At 39.1% G+C, this 22,572-nt stretch overlaps 1 protein-coding gene across 1 annotated transcript in view; it reads right to left on the bottom strand.

Moving 5' to 3' along the window:
* FAR1 (fatty acyl-CoA reductase 1) overlaps window positions 1–22,572 on the bottom strand; it is a 34,063-nt gene that overhangs the window by 6,413 nt on the left and 5,078 nt on the right. The window contains exons 2-9 of the mRNA XM_014882511.2: window positions 16,656–16,850; window positions 13,031–13,206; window positions 11,555–11,734; window positions 9,652–9,829; window positions 9,060–9,104; window positions 8,841–8,959; window positions 8,292–8,359; window positions 6,607–6,778 (exon numbers count right to left, since the gene is read on the bottom strand). Coding sequence (XP_014737997.1) covers window positions 6,607–6,778; window positions 8,292–8,359; window positions 8,841–8,959; window positions 9,060–9,104; window positions 9,652–9,829; window positions 11,555–11,734; window positions 13,031–13,206; window positions 16,656–16,844 — 1,127 coding nt within the window. The 5' untranslated portion in view covers window positions 16,845–16,850. The remainder of the gene's footprint in view (window positions 1–6,606; window positions 6,779–8,291; window positions 8,360–8,840; window positions 8,960–9,059; window positions 9,105–9,651; window positions 9,830–11,554; window positions 11,735–13,030; window positions 13,207–16,655; window positions 16,851–22,572) is intronic.

Below are 22,572 nucleotides of genomic sequence, written 5' to 3'. Positions count from 1 at the left end.
AACAAGTCAAACAGACAAGAAGATTTTTTTACCCTCCTGCCCCCTCACCCCCATCTCAAAAAAATCCCATCTTGCTCTGTACCTAAAGCATATTGTATTACATCAATAGGATATTTCTGCATAGTATTGAAGTGAGCTTTGGCTGTCCATTCTCTGCATAGAACCAGAAATTATCACAGTCCTTTTTTTTCCTAATCCTACTTCCCAGTGCAATTGTAAATGACCATTTCTTCTTTTTTTTAGGGGGAACGATATGTTGTCTTCTGTTGGTAACTCTTAGTTTGGCACAGGGAGGTGGAACCCTTTTCCCTTTAACATACTGGAATATTTAGCTGTACTCAGGAGTGTGACTTGACAGAAGTCTCAAATTGCACAGAGCAGAATGGCAGTGCAGGATCTCCCCTTAAACAAGGGAGGAAGTTGCCCTGATCTGCCTGCACATTGTGCAAGCCCAGATCTCTGTAACAGAACAGAGGTTTTCATCATGGTTACTGACAGCTCAGGCCTTAAAACCACCAGCAGCAAAATTTTAAAGGGCACAGACATATCATGTTCAACACTACTTCAAAATATGCAGAAATACCTTCCATCATCCTTTATTATCCAGAGGAAAAAAAACTATAAAATCATCATTTGGAATACAGAGAAATTATGTTATAAGGATCAATTTGGGCAAGTTGCTCTTTGATCATACCATCTGAAGTGGCCCAAAAAAAAGAGTGAGAGTCATTCAGCCTCTCACATGCAAAGCTTCCACATTTATGACAAGAAAATTGTTTCAAGTGTCTCAGTGTTAGAGATGGCCACTCAATTTGAAAAAGTGCTAACAAGTACCACAGAGCCTAAGGCTCTTAAATTCCTGCTTTGGGTGCTCAAGGTATTTCCATCTCACAGGAATGGAAAACTGCTTCCAGTTTGATCCTTATAGCAAGACAGTGATCATTTCAAGCACAATTGTAAGGGGGGAGGGAGGCAAAGAAAGCAGAACCCAGTACTAACAGGAAATGGTTTTCTGAAGGTAAATTTTGCCAACAAAGATCAGAGAAGCAATAAAAACAAACTTATTTTTCTCTGAAAGCTGCCTTGATGCATTCATACTTGTAGAAGGGATATAGCACATTGTCCCAGAAACTCTTCTAAAGAAAATACTTTGCACTGCATTAGTGTCCCTTACTGTCACTAGCAGATGGTATCTCAGTATCTAAAACGTTAAAATTTCTTCTTTTTCTTCTCATGGAATGGAGCAACACAAACCACAGAGATCACTGAAAAATGTAATCTCTAAAGCACAAAACGCATAAATAATTTTTTTAAACCTCATAGGAATACATCTACTAATTCAGAACTGACTTCAAATGTTAGACCACCAGCTGATTTTACTACTAAGCACCTCCAGGAGCTTTCAAACACCTGCTTAGAGTTTCACCAGCTGGGCAAGGTGGCACCAGTGGGGGCTGAGTTGGAGCTCCTGATGCAGAAATAATTGGGAATATAGACTCTGCAGCCAAAACATATCCTGTGCAACCCAGACTAAACCGAATGGAAAAACAGGGATGTTAGTTATATCAAAAAAATAGGAAAATAACTCAAAACTTGGAAAGCAAAGAGCTCACTGGTCAGATAAGCCAAAAAGACCTCAGAGCTAGAAGGCCTGGAAAAAATCTGTGCCAAACAGTGTTTAAGCCTTTTTGCAGAGCTCTGTCCACTGACTGTCTGAAGATTATTTAACCTTACTTGCCCTTTTGAACCTTCCCAGTCTGTGTCCTTATGCTAAGCTGGACCAGCAGCTGAATTTTAGAGTGCTTTGACTGCTACAGTTTAAAAACCTTGTGCCTCTGCTAAATACTAACTGAGCAAATGAATACCTGACTAGATAAGTGTATATTTTGAATTTGTTTCTAGACACTGACATTGGTTTTCATTCTTTTCTTAAAAAAAAAAAACTAAATTTAAACTAATGCAAAGACTCTGCTGGGATTCTTTTTGTGTCTGTTCATGGATATGATTTTAGAGCTTAGCTAAGCTGATTACAGAAAAAAAAAAAAAAAAAGGCTTAAAAGAGGGTTTTTTTCCCCCCTCCCTCCCTCCAACTCAAATTGGATTTAGCAACTGACTACAGAACCAGCTGATTCAACTCATCAAGGAAAAAATTGTTTTTCTTTGTAGGGTTAGTTTCTTTCTCTACCAGCCCAAAGAATCCAATTCTCCACATTATCTCAGCTGCCCAATCATGACAGGGTTGGCAGAAGTGGACCAAGTTTCTCTATGACACCTTGCTGGTTTGCACAAAATCAACAGGAAACTACATTTCTGTTTGAGGGGAGGAAAAAGCAGCGTGGTGACATTGAGAGATGCCAACAATGAGTGTCCTTAAGTGGACACTTGTACAGCTCTGGCAGACTAAGCTTTCACTTCAATGGCACCAATATTCCTCCTGTGAATGGCAGCACACACCTGAAAACCCAGCAAAAAACCACACAATGGAACTTCACCCCTCAACGTGAAGTTCTGAAGGTTGGTTATTCCAAAGACAGCCACTGGATACAGGTCATAAATATCAAAGCCAGCCAGTACAAGACCAAACATTGCATCACAGCTTCTTCCTCAGCTGCAGACAGAAAAAAGCCAGCCCTGATGACCAGCTCACAGAAATGAGCATTAGCAGCAGGCAGCCAGTCTGGGTGACTTTCACCCAGATCCAAGGCAGAATTTTGCCTCCTGTTTTTGCTTTACTGCCATCAAGACCAAGCACATTACAACAGTTTGAGAAGCACATCACAGGAATTCAAGCTAAAGCAAGTTAATCCAATTATCCATAAGTTAGGTGGGCTTGTTTCTGTACCAGACAATTGAGAGTGACCTGGCTTAGGGACACAACTGCAATTTGAAGTCTTACACACAACCTGTTGTGTCCAGGTTAAAAACAGCCCTGGTGCCAAATACAAACTGATCCCTCAGTGGATCTACAGGCTGCCAGTCTGCAAGGCTCTGCAGCAGCATTACAGGTAATTATTTTTTTATAAAGACTCCTCTAAAAAAAATAGAACAAGCTTTTAGATTTGTCTTTGTTCATATTTTCACCTGTGAAATGTGAACTGTAAGACAGACTACTGAATTCTTATCTTTGCAGCAGCTCTGTGGTTGCTTTAAGCACACAATTTAAGCACTGGGAAGAGAAATGTATTACCTATTTAACATGATTATGCTCCTGACTCATTTGTGGTTGGTAAAACAGTAACTACACAAAAGGTGCTTCCAGTTTTAGGAAGCTTTAGATTGAAATGACACATGTAAAAGACCTAATTTCACACCTTCCTCCATACATCAGCCACACCTTTCCTTTAGCTTTCCAAGAGGCAGGAACAGAAGAATTGCTGCAGAAACCTGTGAACTACAACTTTAAATATTTCATGTCACATGCTATTTTCTGAGAGCAACTGGGAAGATCTGCTTGGTGTGCATTTTTAAAGGCTTTATCATTTCAAATATACCAAACTGCTTTTAAATAACACACGGTTCTGTCGTGCTAAGCACTATGCAAAGTTACAGGAGCAAACTAGGCCTTATATTAAAGATAATTAGACAACTAATAAGCTTTGCTATGCAATTAAGTATACAGCAAGCTACCAACACTACCTTTAAACTTCGATGCTCAGGTTTATCACCACTATTTACATAACTGCACAATGCTAGAGCATTTTTTACTATAAAATATTAAGCCAGTCTTTTTTGTACATGTTCTTTCTATACAAATTTGGAAGAAATATTATATAGGTTATTTCTTCCTTCCCTTTCCTTACCTTTTAATATTATCAGAGAATCGTTAAATTCAAGAACCTTCAACTAGATGCAAAAACAGCAAAAAGATTTCCATTTCATCAAAAACATTGCTTCCACAAGTGAGGTGCATAAGAATGACTTCACATTGCAGAAAGATTAAAATAGATAAGTGCTTTGAAAATAAGAAGATTTTTGGTTTTAATTTTTATTACTATTAACATAATCATTTAGTTCTGAAGGATCACAGACCTGATGTGTTTCTAGTTTCTTCCTTCTACTTGATAAAAATTTTCATTCAACTGCACATTATCCTACTGCATTGTACAATATCCTAATGGTATGACAGGAGTGCAGTTAAACCTGCACAGTGATTTCATTACTTATTTTTTTGCACTGTACAAAATAGAGACTTCAGTGTACTTAGCACAGAGAGGGCAAGCACCCACTCATAAAAAGGCAGGTTAGCAGAATATTTGCATTCCTTGTGCTGATTTTATTATATTATTATACTGTTGCTCTGCTAAATCACAGTGGAAAAGGTCAGATTTTTAATGAAGCCAGTCCTTCTTCACTCAGAACAGCATTACATTGAGTTTAAGAATATCCAATAGTGTTTCCAAGCCTTTAGAAGTTTCTGAGTACATGCTACCTGGTAATTAAAACCACTCTATCAACAGACAGAATGACCACAGCAACATCAGAACACCCCTCCAGCCCTGCAGCTAAAGCAGCTTCAAAGTACCAGAAAAAAGTGCAAGAGTAAAGATCTGTCTCAAAATTCTTGTATTATTAAACAACACTAGCTAGTTCCATTAGGATTTAACACTGCACATCTTCCTCACATCCAGGTATTCATTTGCTTTTACTGCTTCTGTTGCAGGCTCACATGTTTAAATGCTTTAAAACAAAAAGAGAGGAGTGCTGTCTAATGAAAGCTGCATTCCTGTAAGTGGGCTATGCAGCCAACTTAAAAGCTGTGACTGAGCAATAGCTTGGTTTAGTTCAATCTGCCATCTCTTCTCCAAACTGGAATTTGTGCATCATAGGAAACTCATCCAACCACTGTTATAGCAAGCTAAGTAGGAATATTCATATCAGTGAAAATTTATTTTCTATTCTGTAAAGTATTAATGTCACCAATTGTACCAACAGTGATGAAAGTCCTAAATACCATCTTTAGACATGCAGTCAGAACTCTGGGAAAAGCAAAAACAGGATTCAACGCTCCCAGAGTTAGAATATAAAACTAAGCTAAATATTCTAAACAACATGATTATTCACAGCCTCATTTTACTCCCACTGGTCAAATACTCAGCAGAGCAGCTGCCTTTCAAAGCCTGACAAGATTCTGGCAGCAGTCCTTCCCAACCATGCACAAGACAGGACATCAGCATTTATAGCATAACTATTTTAGTAAGGGATGAAGTTTTCATATCTGTCAGGGAATTTCTATCAATTTTTTAAAAAGTAACTTGAAAAATGCAAGAGAGCCTAGAAGCTAAGATATTTTATGTACAATACTTTCTTTAGAGTTGAAATTCTCAAAACTTTTTTATGTGGGAAGATAATTATACAGGCACAGGCTGCCACTGCTCTAAGTATGACACTGTTGCAGCTGAGAGGTTTTTCCCTACCAACCATTTACACAGCTCCTTTCTACTCATCCAGTGCTGTGTTACAGAGCTTTCACCCTCCTTGTACAACAGACCTAGGCTACAGGACAGCAGATGAATACTCACTTGTGTTAATATACTGTCACCACAGTAGAGGTTCTATAGTTTGAAGGCAAATGCTTGTGAAAATGTAACATAAGCAAAGAGTTAAGGTCATATGGCTTGGCAAATCTGAAACAAATTGAAGTGGTACCTTATATTCCTTCTACATGGTTTAGTTCAGCCTGTTGTTTTCACCACTTTAGTTAGCCAAATGCTAGCCTGAATATTATAAACTGAATGGAATGTTGAGATGATACAAACCAACGTAGCAGGTCAAATTGTATCATCTCTGGGAATCATCTGCAATTAAAAGCTCATTCCCCCATTCCATTTTCAGTTTATAAAAGCAACAACAACTTTAATACAACCCACTTCCTAGAGTTTAATGACAGACTAGGACTCTGATCCAAGACATGCCTTGGAAAGCATTGCCAGGCCATTCATGGCCATTAATGCCGTTGCTCGAGTCATTAAACTCTCCAAGACACAGCCACTGGATTCTTATTAGTTAGTAAACCTAGACAGTACCCAGGCCATGTCTTTTTTACAAGTGTCCACCACCTTATGGACAAGATATTTTTAGCCCTGTCCCTCTTACCATAATTTCCGACCTGTCAATATGAGCAAAACATCACAGCAAGCAGCCACTGTGAGGGCCTCTGCATACCGACAGCGCAGCAAGAGGGGGCTGTTGGAGAACACAAACCCAGGGATTCTTGCTACACTGGTTAATGGATATTGCTTGTAACACTTATTCAAATAGTATTCTGTAGGAAATACAAGGATCAACACGTTTTTAGCATTTATTATCCAAGAACAAACAGCACTTGTTCTATATCTTTTCATTTTCTTTACCTTGACTGCTCAAACCTTTAAACTATCCAACAAAGAAACATTCTCATTTTTGCTAGAAAGTTCAAAATCACTTTGAATTCGAGGATCTGTTCTCAGGAAAAAAAGGTTGTGTTTTAGTCACAAAACATTCAGGGAAAGAAAAAAATACAAAAAAAAACCAACCAAAAAAAACCCCAACAAATCAAAAACCAACACACATCACATAGCTTTGTTTAAAAGTCAAAGGAACAAACAAGGCAGAGCCAGTCACCATTACCTTGGGCTTCTTCCAGTAATCCTGAGGTAGGTATCATACAGGAATGCTGGGGCCTTATGGCTGACAGCAATCCAGTAATGATATAAAAGGTGATTGGAAGTTAGATTTACATTGGGCCGTCTGAAGGCCTGCTCGAGAGGGTTCCTCTTGAAAGTGGAAATTACATGGTATTCTGAGAAAGAGAAGTTGCACAACAGCTTCGATAATCACCATGTAAAATGTAATGTTTCTCAAAGCACATTACAGGGTACAGCACCAACAGCAGTGTCTCATTTAAATAACCACCCAAACTCTTCTACAAGGCACAGAAACGAAAACAGTTACAAGCTTTTAACTCAAAATACTCCTGAACTGGTTCTTACTATAATCAAGAGGTGGTTTATGCCTTCAGTGCCATATTTTATTGTAGCTTCTCTCTTTCTGTTCCTGTTCCCTACCCTAGAAGTTGGTGGTTTCAAACACTGACAGCGATTTCAGTTTATAAAGTGTGTAAAGCTATTTAAATAGTCATCTATATTTCATGAAGAGGATTATTCTGATCGCTTGTGTGAAGAATTTTAAAACAGATTGAGGACTCTGCAGTCATTTAAAATCGCTTCAGATGACATTTTCAACGAATTTGTCCAAATTTAGGCATTAAGAAAAAAGAAATTAGGGTGGGACTGCATGAGAAATTATTGATGACACCTGTAAATTCAGTACATAGCAGATATTGCAGGATGAGGATCTTTAAAAGTTATGTGGAAATTCACCTCTCCTGTTAATTTTCTCCTATAACTTTATGCTATTGTTTATAGACAGCACTTAAATACCCTGATTCAAACTGGGGTATAAGTGAAGCCAGCAATTTTACATGTTTAATTGAAGCAATAATGTTTGCAACTACAGACCCATGTAAAATCGGAAAAAGCAAGTAAAGTAGATTTAAGTATTGAGGTTAACTGAAAGAAAAAAGTAATCTGAGCTTCAGAACTCAATTTCTAAAAACACTGAAGGCTAACAAACAGCCAAACAGCTTGCACTGTTTTTATAACATAAACTATTACAAAGCTGTTGGCCTGTGGGTTACATCCTAGTCAGGATATCATATTTCCTTACAGGTTACTCTTCCCTGTAAATGAATTGTTGAAGTGACATGCAACAATCTGAATATTAAAAAAGCCACCTCAACCAACAATCAACTTAAGCCAAACACAAAGAGCTACACAAGGATAAAATTATGACCAGACCTCTCAGTTATGCAGGTGTACAAAACATTTAATTGTGGGCTGCTTATGCATATGTTTTTGTCACATGTATTTATTGTCATTGGCATTACACCCAGCATCACTACTGCTCCTCTGAGCAACACTTCCCTCCACACACTGTGGATTAGGTCATGGCAGCAGCAAACTGAATAATCAGTTCTCCCATAGTTTAAATTATAATGGATAAAGAGTAAAAAAAAAAAATACCAAAATGCCAATAAGAATGGAGGTAATGCTGCAGGGGGACAGGGAGAGAATTAACAGGGGAAGCTAATGAGAAAGCACAATTCACTGCAAATTTGAGAGGTATGGCTAAAATACCAGTTTCAAAAATAGAAATGCATTATGGTTTACTGATAGGTTTATAACCTGCTTGGTTGCTCGGTTTTTGTTTTTTTTTTGCATTAAGGCTAATGAGGAAAAAGAAACATGGCATACCAACTTCACTCCAGTGGAAAGGATTGGTGCCACCTGTTGTACAGTTATACACCATGACTTTTCTTGGTCTGAGAGGAAAAGAGGTAAAAGAGCCAGTTAGAAGAAAAGCAACCTTTTAAAAACACAGACTACAGAAGAGATGCCCAAAGTTATCCTTTCCCTCAACAGCATCATTTATATCAAGCAGAAACATCAGTCTCATGGTCGATTTTTTTTTTTGCTATAGCATCTTTCAGTATTTTCTTTCTTCTTTAATTATCCTATTTCTTTTATTTCAGAGAAGGCATCACCTACACTACTGCAGGTTATATTGATTATATCTTCTCTGCAGGAGAAGATTTTCAGACATAGCTTCATAATTCCAGTAGGAGATGTCTTCCTCTGGCATAAGCAAGTTACACTTGGAGAGACTAATGCTGTCAGAACCTTATATTCCTCTGTCCTGAGGGAACAGCAGGACACTGATGAGGATTTCAATACAAGACTCGTTTACTAAATACACAATACCATTTCCAAATATTCAGTACTCTCTTCTGTCACCATTTATACCTGTTAATTGCAGAATACCAGGCTGCAGCGAGTGTTGTATTGACAACAACATCTATTGGGACAAGATCTGCTACTGCATTGTTGGAAGCTCTCATTGTTCGAAGAATTCCTTTTCCTGCCTTGAAGAACAAAACAGAGACAGAAGAGCCAGAAGTAAAACAGATGAAGCTTTTCTGCCTTCCAAAAGGAGGGGGGAAATGAAGTACATTCATTACTTACAGCAATGAAGATACCACTAGGTCCATTGAAGTTATCAATCCAGCCCTATTAGGAACAGGGAGAGGGAAAGGATTTGGTTAGAGTATACTGAAATCAGCAGCTTCAAGTGAAAATCTGAGCAGTTTCTACATGTGTAAGGGTTGGAAGAAAAGGAGACCAAAGAGAAGAAAGATTTTTAATTCCATGTCGCTAAATAAAGTTCTTCCATAGCAAATTTTGGTGAGGTAACAAGTTCCTATGACTCAGACAACACCTACGTGTAGGACACCATGGTCCTTCAGAGATGCTTATTTATTTCTTAGTGAATGAATTGCAATTGTCCATAAAAATGTTTATGTTCCAAGTATTCAAGTTTACAAGTACTTTTAGGCTAGTAACTCAGGTTTTTTTCATTTATCAACCAAAATACATTCTTGCTCAGCTTTGATGACAGTATTTAGACACTGTATGCCGTTCTCAGTCATCCAGAAGCAACCAAGACACAGCTTCACGGTCCAAGAGATTTTCCTCCATTGAAGTCACTGGATAAAGAGGCTCCCAGTGTGAACTACACTCTACAGCAAGCTGGCCAGGTGACAACTCGGGGACTTACAGGAAAAGGCTCCTTCCAGCTGGCACCAATGATGGACGGCCTTACAATGGCAATGTTCAACTTTGCACCTTCCTGCTGCACCACGGATTCAGCTAAGGCTTTCGTGTACGTGTAAGTATTAGGTCTCTTGCCTAACAGCTTAGGAGTAATATCATTCACTAGGTCATCATCCATCCACCTAAAGGAACAAAACAAGAAGCAAGTGTAAATTACTGCATGCTGCTTCACTGGGGAGGTGGGCTGTGAAATGGTGAAGCTGCCGTGATGTTTTTTTTCCTCATTTAAAGAAAAAGGGACACACACCTAAACAAGTTTCTCAGAAAAACAGAGGATTGCACGTTCAGTGTCCATCAAATGAAGCATACTGGCATTTATTTTTTGCCCTGGCAATTCATTTATAACACATCAACTACAGAGCAAGCAGTACTCTCATTTACAATAACCCAAATTCTGCCAACCAAGTTCTCAAAGATGGAGTGCAGACACAGCACATTAGTCTTTGGAACACAGGCTCACTGCATTATGATCTACAAAGTGATACCACTGCAGTGGAGTCCCAGCTGCATTACCAGCATCCCCTCCACCTTTGTGGTGGTGAGCCATCACACACCACCCCTGAAGCAAGCTGGTCAGTGTTTCTCCCTTTAAATTAGTTAAATCTCACTATTCCATCTTGCTTCCCAGTTCATATTAAAAACATAATAACCTTCAGTCATAGCTCACAAGTAAGAAAGATGTGCCTGTGCAACCATTGCTACTTTGGTGTTCTTCACTGCAAAACAGGACTTGAATTTTATTTGCCTTGGCCTCTTAGTCACAGAAATGGAATTTATTGTTTTTCAATGTCACGTTACAAAGTAGACACACATCAGGCTCCTTTCATGACATGAACAGGGTAGGAAGAGGAGTAGTGGAGGCTAGAGATCACTCTTTTATAATTTTACAAAAGTCTTCCCTCAGGAGTTCTAAAGTACACACAGTTGTCCTTGCCCACACCAAACAGTTTAAGTTACATTTGTCTCTTCACAAGTTAGATATTCAAAAATACGACTGTTTTGGAATTTCTCATTTTAAGTGTATTTAAAGTCAACATTATGAAAAAGGCTGGCTCAATGTGCATTCTAGGTGGTAGCTCATTTGGTTTTAATGTTAGCATTCTTCCACCTAAAATAACAAGTAGATTTTTACTTTTTAATTAGTTCTTTTCAGTTTTGTACTTCTCTTCCAAGAGGTGATATTTTGTGTAAGGTAAGAAGGAAGAGACTGATGTAGTTACATTACACTAATCCCACATCATCGCCTGTTTCAGAGTTTGACAGCTGCTAAGACCTCAGAACAGTTAATATACACAGCAAATAAAACACCAGATGAGTCATTTTTCCTACCTGTAATGCCCAATTCAGGACTTAAAGCTACAGAAAACAGATTTTTAATGTCTGGGCTCTCAGGTACAGAACCACTTCTAAAGTAAGTAATATTATTTAAGCATCTCAGTCTCATCTTGCAATGGCATTTAGGTGGATGTAGAAGAGGCAGCTGTTCAAGGCACCTTAGTTTTATCCTTTCCTTCCCAGTGCTGGTAGCAGCACAAGTTACCAGTATGTCCTGGCTCAGCTAATCATAGAGCTGAAAGGCTGGCACTCAGCACAGAGAGGCCATCATCAGCAGATAGGAGCATCCCTCTCCTTCAGTTCCCCTCCACACCCAGCCCAGCTTAAAGCAACCATAAACCTTAACCCATCTCCCCTACAGAACAGGGGAGTGCCAGCCATGCTGTCAGACCTATGGGACAGCCTAAGATAACTCTTCATCTTTGCAGCTCCAAACTGGTTGTTGGTACTCCAACAGCAGGAAGGAAAGGGATACAGATCACTCAAGTAAATTCACAAAACATAACACATACTCAAGGGAATCTATCAGCTTCTTGGGATCCACAGGAGGTGGGTACACGACTTCCTCAATCTGTTTCCGATTGCAGTATGCATAGGCAGTGGAAACGTGCATGAACACCTCCAGATTCTTCATTTGCTGTGCCAAGGACAGGAGCTGCTGTGTGGCAACCACATTTAACTGCACAGCATCCCTATTGATTCAACAGAAATGTCATTAGTACAAAGCAAGACAAAAACAAGCAAAAAGAAATTCATTCCTAAAATGCCTCAGCGCTGGGTATATAAAGTATCCCTGAATTCTCCACCCTACCCCAAAAAAGCAGCATGGACACTGCCCTAATTTTCTGCTTAGAATAACATACCATAGTCCTAATCCAGAGCACCTCTCAACGTTCAGGATAATTCTCCTTGTACCCTTTTCTTACCAGCATCCTTTGATTTCCTCAAGCTAAATCCCAATCATATGCTTTCCATAAAACATGAAGGAAATAATGCAACACAACACCAAGCTTCCATAAGATGCACTTCTGAACTTCCAAGTTCAAGCTGAGTTAGCTGGAGACTGGCATCTATACTTGTAGGACAGAAAAAGGCTCCATACAGGATGGAAGGAAGGGGGGAAGAAAAGGCAAACCACCAAGAACCACTGCAGCTTCACAGCTGCCCATTACTGTGTTTGAGGACACTAGGGCAGAGGAGGTGTATCTCTACAGTTCCCAGCAGATAGCAGCTTGCTGACCAATCCTATGATTATTTTATAGTTTAGATCTTCTCTCCAGCCTACAGACTTGCTCTGGGCACCAGTTTCCTTGTACACAGTGTACTATCAAGTTTCAAGAGTACAGCTAAGCAACATTTCATCAAAAGTGTTACATTAAAAACAACAAAATCGGTATCCCCCATACAATCAGTGAGCTCCAGACTGCTTTATCTCACTTTAGTACTGAAGTGGGGGACAGGAACGGGGAGCATTATCCCAAAGCAATTAACATCAATGGTAACTAATTACTTTGCTACCTCTTTCAACAAGTCAAAGGAGCTCATAATCCCAGCTGTCTGCACCACTTTTTCCACTTCTTGTTTCCATCTCTCTCCCTGTGCATCTACTTCTCCCAGTGCAAGCCCTCATTATTAACAAGGGACTTTCACAAGACAGGAAGACAAGCTGAGCTGTATTTCATCTCCTGTTTTCCTTGCCAGGTAAGAGAGCAAGCACTAGAACTGCCCACACACAGCTTTTCTCACAAAACTCTGTCCTCTGGAAATCTGCATTTCCTTTCTAACAAGGCAGGCCAAAGGAATAGTCTGCACTGACCCTTATAAAGCAGGAGAAAAACGAACATTACTACAGAGCACAGTACATGTAACTGCAGCTTATTTGTAGCCTTTCCACCCATATTTGCAACATTGGGCACACATTTGATTAAGCCCCTCACTTTGAGCACCATTGGGTTACCAGACCAGAGTAAGCAGAATTTTAGACTCACCTTAGAGTTTCATTGAATCTGACTGTAGCAGCACAATGAAATATAATATTAATGCATTCTATAAATTCTTCCTTGATTGGTTCACTAAGATCCAGTTCAGGCTGTGTAAGTTCACTCTCAACTACTATTATTTTTTCTTTGAACTGTGGTTGCTCTTCTCTCAACCTGTCAAAGAGCTGTCAAAAATAACAGAACTGTAAACTCAGTGAAGGCATGAGAAACACTTAAGTGAAGAAAAAAATCCCACATTCTTTGTCTATACCTCCTAATTTCTCAAGATCATCAGGAAGTTAGAACAGTGCATTAGCAATACCATAAGAACATGTTACAGACTTCTCATGAAGTAAACTATATTTTTTTCCAATATAAGGAAAGGGAACAGTCTACCCACTTCCCAAGCTTGATAATAGCTATTCAAATTCCTATAAAAGTCATAAAAGTCATGCTGGATTTTAGGTTTAGAAATCTTGCAGTCTTGGAGAACTTCCAGATTAAAAAAAAAAAAAAAACAAAAACAACAAAAAAAACCAAACAAACAAACAAAAAAACACTAACAAGAAATCATTTCTCTGGTCAGTTAAAAGAAAAAAGGCATACCACATTAGAATATCTGATTAAGTTTTATCAAACTGGAGTTCAACAATTCCCTGGAAAAAAAATCTCACCAAAATTATATTCCATCAAGAACTCTCCTCATAAACAGCTGGGTTCTAACCAGGTGGCTTAACACACAGATCAAAATTCTTGCCTCATCTTATTTACACTCATTACTATGCAAGTTTTCCTGAGCCACCCAGTACTGTGGGAATAAAACACAGAAATTGCAGAAGAGCAGACCCTTCTTTACTGTCCAGGGGCCAATATCTTGCAACTGCTTCAACACCAGTCAATTATACTGTATTAAAATCACAGCAGTACCTTCTCACCCCCCCAAGCATGCAGTTATACCAAATACAAATAGTCAAAAGATATTTCCTTACAGAACGACCTTATTAATTTTAAACTATTAATTAAGTCACCTAAAGGTGCAGTTTCACAACACTTCAGGCAATATAAGTTTATATTTCTACCACAGGGACTGGTCCTTCTCCTAATTTCTTTATTTCTATTGCTTCTCTTCCACTGGCAAGAGCAAGAAGCCCCAGAGCTGTGTGAGCAGCTGCAGGTCCAGGGTTTTTTTTTTAGAGATTTTTTTTTTCAGCCCAAACATGAGCTAATGCAGCTTGCTGTGTGGCCACCTGAAGTAGCAGTGCTAATTCTGCAGTGAGGACATGGGACATCTCCACTTCTCCAGGCCTTGACTGGACACTTCATTGGACAAAGCTGCCAAAACAGCATTTAAAGCCTCTGCAACTCTTATGGGTACAGCAAACAGTTCTTACCTAAGGGCAGAAACTTCGAGTGATTTTGAAAAATAAGCCTGCTATGTTTTTGGTGGAATGATGGCACTTATCTCCAGGGAGCTGGAGCAATTGTCTGTTAACCATATTAATGTGTGATATTGCATTATAACAGAAACAAGACCAAGGATGAGCTCTTAGAAAGCCAGTTGTTATTTTTCATACATCCACCACATCTGTTATACCACTTTTCACATCCACACTCATGCACTATTCCCACACACCTCTCACCAGCACTGACACCAGTACTAAGGAGAAGAAATACCCAGACTGCATGCAATGCATATGGCAAATCAGCAGAGGAAACATATCTGAAGTCCAAACAAAGTAGAAACCTCAACACTGTTTTGCTATTTGTAGCTCAATTTATTTCACATTTATTTTATTTATTACTGCATTCACCCACTTAGATTTCAAACTCTTCAGGAAACACAGCATTCAAGCATCTGTAGAACACTTAATGAGTCCATCTAAATTGTGAAGAATTACTGGCAGTGCCCTTGCAATTAGACAGCTTAAGACAATAGATCCTATTAAAATCTTTATAGACTTTTGATGACATTAAAGCCATTTAAACAATGGACTTTCAATCTTGTCTAATCATGTGATGAAGCCAGAACAAATATCTGGTGCTGTTCTACATCTCTGCATAGATGAGCAACTCCATCCCTGCATGTTCCTGCCTCAAGCAAGAACTCTGCTCAACAAGATTTCTGCTGTGAACCTGCTGCAGCAATGAGTGCTCACCAAGACTCAAATCACATCAATTTTTATCTCAATGGGAGCTGGTACAGACTATAAGCAGATTTTGACTCAGATTTAAAAGCCTTTTACAACAGGTTTCCCAAAAGCCACACTGAGCCTTACAGCAAAGTTTAAGTCAGTCCACACCAGTGCTACTTCTCTCTCTGCTCAAACACTCCCCCCCACTTTTCTTTGGGTAATAGTGTACACAAAAAGTGGATTGAGAAATTTTTCCTTTTTCATCTCAGAGCTTAGTCTGGGGACCTTTTCCTTGTTTCAGGGCAGTGACAAATGGAGGTTTTTATGTAGAGAGAACGTGCAACTGAATTTTGAGCTAGAACCCCACTGTAACTCATTCTGCTGTGTTTCATGACATTGCACAAGACTGCAGGAAGATGCTTTTGAAAAATGAGCTACAGTTTTGACTGGTTACAGAAAATAATTAACTAGGGAACAGCCACCCTCATATCTGCTATAAACCCAGCTAGTCAAGAGTCACAGAAATCCTTTACACTGCCTTACTCTAAACAACTCACCTCTAAGTTCATTCATAGTTCCTTATTGATTCCCTTTTAGCACCTTCTAAGAGCACACTTTGTACAGACTACATTGCATCTCAATGAAAAAATTTAACAGCTGACACCTGTGTTTCATAAGAGAAAGGCCTAGATGGAAATAACAAATTCTGCTTTAGCAAAGTTCCTGCTGGAAATCTCTCCTCATCCTGTTCATCCTTCTCGTTATGAACAGGATACTGCCTAAGGACAAAGATGGGCAAGAGAGATGGATGATTTTACACTTAGTGAGAATGCCCAAGCTAGCTCATCAGAATTTCAAGGCAATGAGTCTTTTCAAGAGCAAAGTATTTGACCCAGCATGCACAGAAAATCAGTTAGAGAGCCACTCTGATGATTTCACAGCACAGACCTTCAGTGCCTTTCTACTTGTCACAGGCTGACCAAGACAAATCTATAACAATCTTCTAAGCCAAACATTTCTGTTCCACTTACAAATATAAGTTCCTGCTGAGATGACACATTCTTATTTACTGCTATCTAGTAGCACATTCCAGAAAAAAACAGAAGGCACAAGGTAAAAAGGTGACTTGCTTGAGATCTTAACAAGAGTCTCAATCCATCTTATAACTCCCAGTCCACTACCTCTTGTACTTGATTTGATGTCCTCTTAACAAGCTCTAACACAGGATTTTACTTCTCACTTCTGCATCACAGCTGAACATCCTCCTCCTGAATTAAATACAGTATGATTTCCTACTACTGGCTTTGCTAGAGACTAACAGCTTAAAGTAGCTATAGAATCACTGCCAAGCCTTAGATTTTTTTTATTTCTGTTAGAACAAAAAAAAAAATTAACATTTTGCTTTAGACAAACTGAAGCTGTTCTCAAAATGAAATGGGAACATCATAACGTTAATAACAAACTAATAACAAAAATGAACGTTGTGAGCATGTGACACATACCTTACAGCTGGTAATTTCTTCTATTCGTGCTTCAGGTGTCTGCCTTGCTTTTTTTCTTACCAGCACATACACTGCTTTCACTTTAGGACAGGATCTGAGCAGCTTTTCCAAAAGCACTTTTCCCACAAAGCCTGTAGCTCCTGTCAGGAGGATGTTTTTTCCTTCATAGTATTCAGGAATGGAAACCATTGTGACCTTGACAAAAAATAAAAAACAAAAAGTATGTTAAGGAACTTACAGAATTCAGATTTGCAGAAGATTGAATAACTACCTACCAATGAAACTAAACCAGAGAGAAGGTTGAGTTAGTTGTTTGGAATGGGATCTGATGGTTTTACATTGATTACCAAAAAACCCATATAGATCCACAGACAAGAGTTTTCCAACTTCTTCATCCATTAAGTCATTTGGGAGGAAAAAAACCAAAAAATTTCAACAAACTAAGACTGAGTTAGCCACAAATACACCTCCTAATAAAAGGAAGGGTAAGGGACTATTACTCAAATTCAGCACAAAGCCAGAAAGTGGTTTAGGTTTTGCTCCAGTTACTGAGTTAACCTTGAGAATCATGATTCTTTCCCCTGCCTTCATCAGCCTCTTGGAAATGATGTCATTTTTGCTAAGAGAAATTGAAAGTCTCACTAAGGACAAATATGGTATGTCTCACCATAAAGTGAGAACACGATCTTTAGGATCTCTAGGACTCCATCACAGCACATCATTCAGAGCTGCCATTCTTTAAAGTCAGATATAGGAACAGCTTTACTGTGACCATGTTGAAACCCTTAAGCCTAGAAATTTTAAATTTTCTGTGCTGTCAGGCACTAATCCTCAGAGGAACACTACTTTTGACTTGAAGCCTTAGAGAGGGCTTCCAAATTTGAGTAATAAGAGTCACTAATGTGTAGTTTAAATAAAAGTGTGTAATATCAGATAGTAAAGGGTTTGGAATTTAAGATTTTAAAATATAGCAATAGGTATAAGACAAGATAGAAGTTTTGGGGCTGAAGTTTTAGTTTCTTCTTCCTTCTTGTCCCTTCTTCTTCTTAGTTTTAAGTAGTATTTTTTATTTACATAAAAGGTACCATACTGCAGGTCACGAATGCTTAGTCATTAAGTCAAAAGTGTAAATAATATAAATATTGACTTTTAATTAGATTATTTAGCTTTAAAAAAACCTTGTAACGAGCAAAATACAGCTTCATTTTTTGGCTTTTAACTTGTTAGCTAATAGTGCTGTAGCACTCACTGTACTATACATAATAGTTGATAAACATGACCTCTAGCCTTTACTGTGACCCTTACTTTCACTAGATAACAATGTGGCATTATGGATACACTTCCAGCACATTTTACCAACCTTTCTAATCAGACTCATAAAAATCTTGAGCTAATTATAGTCCTCTACAGCAGTTCCACACAAGCAGCTACGACCAGCACACTCCCAAAAGGGACCACAGAGAGTCACAGAATGTCCTGAGCTGGAAGGGACCCACAGGCATCCTCCAGCTCTGAAGTAAATGGCCCACAAGGGGACTGACCCCACAACCTTGGTGTTATCAGCATCGTGCTCTGACCAACTGAGCTCATCTCATTCCATAAAACCATGGTACAAAAAAAAAAAAAAAAAAAAAAGAAAAACAACAAAATTGAGAATCTTTAAACACAGATGGAACATTTCTTAGGCAAATAAGGATTCCAGCACTGAATACCTTAACAGGGTGAGATCCTTTTTTCACCTGCCACCCAAGAATAAAGGTGTAACTTCTAAATACACTCAGTTCTTTCGAGACAGCAAGATACTGCTGGGGACTTAAGCAAGGACTTACAGGGAATGCACAGAATGTTAGGAGTGAACAGCTCATTTGTCCTTTGTGCCTGAAAAGTAAGTGTGTGTTTTTGGAGCACCTATTTGTCAGATACCCACCATATCAAAGCAATTGTGCTCTGTTTTTCACGTGCTCATATCTCAACCGTCTCTGAACAATTTCCAAATGATTACCTGCTAGAAATGAGTTACTACCTGCACAAGTCCTGGTTTCACAAGTCTGGGTACCAAATGCTATGTCAGATAATCCAAATCCTTATTTGGACTCCCTTCTTTGAGAAGTGAAGCATCTAACAACTGATAGTATAGGATACAGCAGCAAGTTTAGAGCAGAACAAGCACTGCTATTTCCACTGACCATAGTACATCATCCAGAATTGTTTATTTGAAGGTCAAGAGGAAAAGCTATTTACATTAAACCACTTTCACCACACAGTTAAGAGACTCCAAAGCAAATTTGAAAGCACACCTCCTGCCATAAAGCATGGAGTGCAAGACACAGCATGCTTATGAGTCATTTTTCCCTGTTCAATTAAGACATGGGCCTGTTGTCTTTACCATGGCTCAAAGTCAAAATTAATGCTCTTCAGGCATGTCTGCCCCATAAATTTTGCTTTTCTGGTCTTCGTGTACACCATCCAATTCCACTTCTTCCTAAAGATCTGTATGATTGCTCCCACAAACAGGACAGGATTTGGTTCCCTCAAAGAGGGAGGCAAAAACTCACACAACCATTACTGCAGCAATTTTGTCACTAAGACAAATTTTTTTCAGTTTTGTCATGGTTCCTACATAACCTTCTTACTAATTTACCTAACTAGCCATAATATCTAGTTTTTATAACTTGAGACTCTATGGGAGTATCTAATACTATGCATTCACCTGTTCTTCCCCAAAGAAAGGTTTAATCCTGCTTCTGACACAGTGCCACAACATCAGCCTGCAAACACACGGGCAGAGTGTGGCCATGTCCACACAGGAACCCTGGACAACACCCAGTACATGGCTATGGTCCAACATCTGCTTCTGAAAGCTAAAGCCATGAAAAGCTATGCTGCCAGTGGAAAGACTTGTGCTGCTCTAATTCAGCTTTTCAAGTGACTGCAAAATCTGATGATATTTAGGCTTCTGTGATGTAAAGAAAACTGGAACAAAATAGCTCAGACTTTCCTGCCTCAGTCCTTTCTGATCATATTCCTTTGTTTAAGAGGCTGAAATCAGAATACCAGATCTACAAAACGTCGACATGCAGAACTATGATGAACCATAATGATGAAATGGGTTCAATTAAAAGCCAGGAACATCCATAAATACTCATATTCACACTTGGGAGGCAGCAACACTTACATGTTTGCAGGCTAATAATTTTTTTTGTTGTTGTTAAAGGATTTAGAAATGCTTCCTTTAAGAAACTCTCAATCCCATTTCTCTTTACCCTGTTCTCCAACAACCAAGCTTTGGCAGACCTTATTCATAGCAACTTGCCACACTGAGACTGTTCCATTACTCTGGAAGATTCGAGCTAGGAAACATAATTGGTGACTTTTTCAGAAGTACACATTGCTGTCACCATTACACCAACAAACACAGGGATTGTGAGGGAACTGCCTAAAAGCACCAAATTGGATTTAAAGGGTAAAAACCATGTATGGAATCTAGGTGTGAACGATCAAAGTCTGAAACCAGCAGCCTATGCTTTGCTCTGTTAGAAAGGTTTCTCAAGCACAGGGAAAGGAAAGAATGTTCCCATTCTCCACCTACCTACCCTTCCCTGCCTTCTCCAAGAATGCATCTCCACATGCCAGTTAGCACAGCCCTGCTGGCAACTAACTGCTCATCTCAAACTCAGAAGGGTCTTACCTCACAGGTATCGTATATTACTTTTTAAAGTTCTTTGTGGCAGCAAATTACTGAAGAATCACAGAATCATAGAATTGTTAAGGTTGGAAGAATTATTTTATAACTCTCTTTTTAAATAAAACTATGAAGAAATACATGTAGTTCCTATCAGAAATTTAGTTTGGTCTCTAACACATAACAAGCTGGTGCAGGTGCAAAAAAAAAAAATCTACCTTGCAAGACACCACAGCAAAACCCAATTTAACATTTTAAGGTTGTTAAGTGCCAGCAATTACTTTATCTATCTGTTTTAGAGTACATCTTGTATGTTTACAATAGCTGTTAACAAGCAATCCATACTGTCACCAGTTTTCCAATCATTTTTTAACAGCCACCTCTTCAAACACACACAGCCAACTCCTACCAAACACAAAGTTGTCTAATGCACACTGTGGAATATCTAAAACCCTGTATCACAGATTTTTTTCAGCTAATGAGCAGTAACAGTCTAGAATAAAGAAATCTGAAGGGCTTACTAAGAGTTCTGTAAAGAATTCTCACTCTAGAACAGAAATAACCAAAATTCCCACATTACCCATGGTATAAACAGCCTTTGCTAGAGGAATCTTACGTGAAGCTGCTACAGAGCAACTGCTGCAGGGATCCTTCTCAATTCACAGCTTCAGGGCTAAGCCCACGGTGACACTTTGTACATATGCTTGTGTGAAGGGTGCTGTCCTCTGATAAATCAAGAGTTCATAAGCACTCCAGGAAAAAAAAGAAAAACCACCAGCAAAGCAACACTGCAGGATGCTAGCCAACATTCCCCATCTTGTAAAAAATTCTCATGTCCAAGGCTGAGCAAGTGCTATTATGGAGCAAACAACAGCAGCTCTGTTTGCCTCCAGAGCTACTGCAGCAATATTTAACTCACAGCTTCAGAGGGCTCTGACTCCCAAAACAAGGACAATTCTGTCTTTAACAGGAAAATGATCAGTTCCCAGATTTGTCCAAACACAGATCAAGATGCTTAAAGATGTGCTTTCCAAGTGCCAGGAAAGCCTGCTGCAGTTCCACTGAATGTTTAAATGCTAAACCCAGCAACTAGAGTGTGCATGTGTGTCCTTGCTAGAGATTAAATGCTCTGTCTTCTAGTTTATCACTGACAAACATTAGGTCAACAGCATGCTCCCTCCAAATTCAATCCTATCAAGATTATTGCTCACAGGAAATAGAAAACGTGCATTTCCCAATCTCTCAAACATCAGCAACAAGCCACAAAGTTCTGCAAAAACAACAACCCAACAAATCAATTTCCCCCTTCCCTCTGACAGCTTGAACCCAGCAGTAGCAGGAGTAAAAAGCAGAAAAAGTAAGGTGGTAGGAGCATTTTGTTTATGTATATTCAAAGATGAAATTCACCCAGATATCAAATCTGAGTGCACCAAGAATTTTTAAACACCACAAACACACCCCAGTGCATCCACACCAGACAAAAATCATTACAGAAGTCCCTCATATAGAGCTCCAATTGCCACATTGCAAGCCAAAAAAAAAAAAAAAAAAAGAAAATCTCTGGGAACTGGAGAAATTGGAGAGACTCAGGCAACAAAGGAAGTAATATTTAACTCATCCAAACAAGGTTACTGCCAGAAAGACAAGTCTGGGTCATGTCATATCATATTGTATCATCATGTCTCATTTCATCTGTGCCTTGTTTCCACAAAAGTAAATCAATGAATGCTATCAGCAGAATGCCCACATTTTCAAGCACCACAAGGGCCAGTGACCTGCCCGATGTGGCCAATACCTAGCCAGCATATCTCCAAAGGATACAATCTGTTTGTCTTTGTGGTCCAAGGTTACATCCATTGGGAAAGCTTATCTGTGAAAGATACTGCTTTCAAAGATGAGTAGAGACTGTAAGCTGCTTTGGGTGCAAGTTAACCTTAAAGCACATCTATTCCAAACTTTCTAATCACGTGGAAGACTTGGGATTCTTCCCTCAACTAGCAGAAAGACAGGCTCATCCATGTTTCAGATTGCACCAGCATTCTTATCTACTCTCTGCAAGTGCATTTTCTTTACTAGCTGTAAGCCTGTAACACACCTCCAGGAGCTGGAAAACACACTGACAGGCTTGGAAGCTAACTAGAACAACTAAGTTTTGAAGAATTATCAGAATGGGCCCACTAATCCAACATCAGCTAGCCAGTCTTTGGCTTGGCCCTCCTGGTAACATGGCAGACC

The sequence above is a fragment of the Sturnus vulgaris genome, chromosome 18 (genome assembly GCF_052056855.1).
Source record: "Sturnus vulgaris isolate bStuVul1 chromosome 18, bStuVul1.hap1, whole genome shotgun sequence".
NCBI classification, from domain to species: domain Eukaryota; kingdom Metazoa; phylum Chordata; class Aves; order Passeriformes; family Sturnidae; genus Sturnus; species Sturnus vulgaris.
This window is presented reverse-complemented; position numbering and strand designations above follow the sequence as displayed.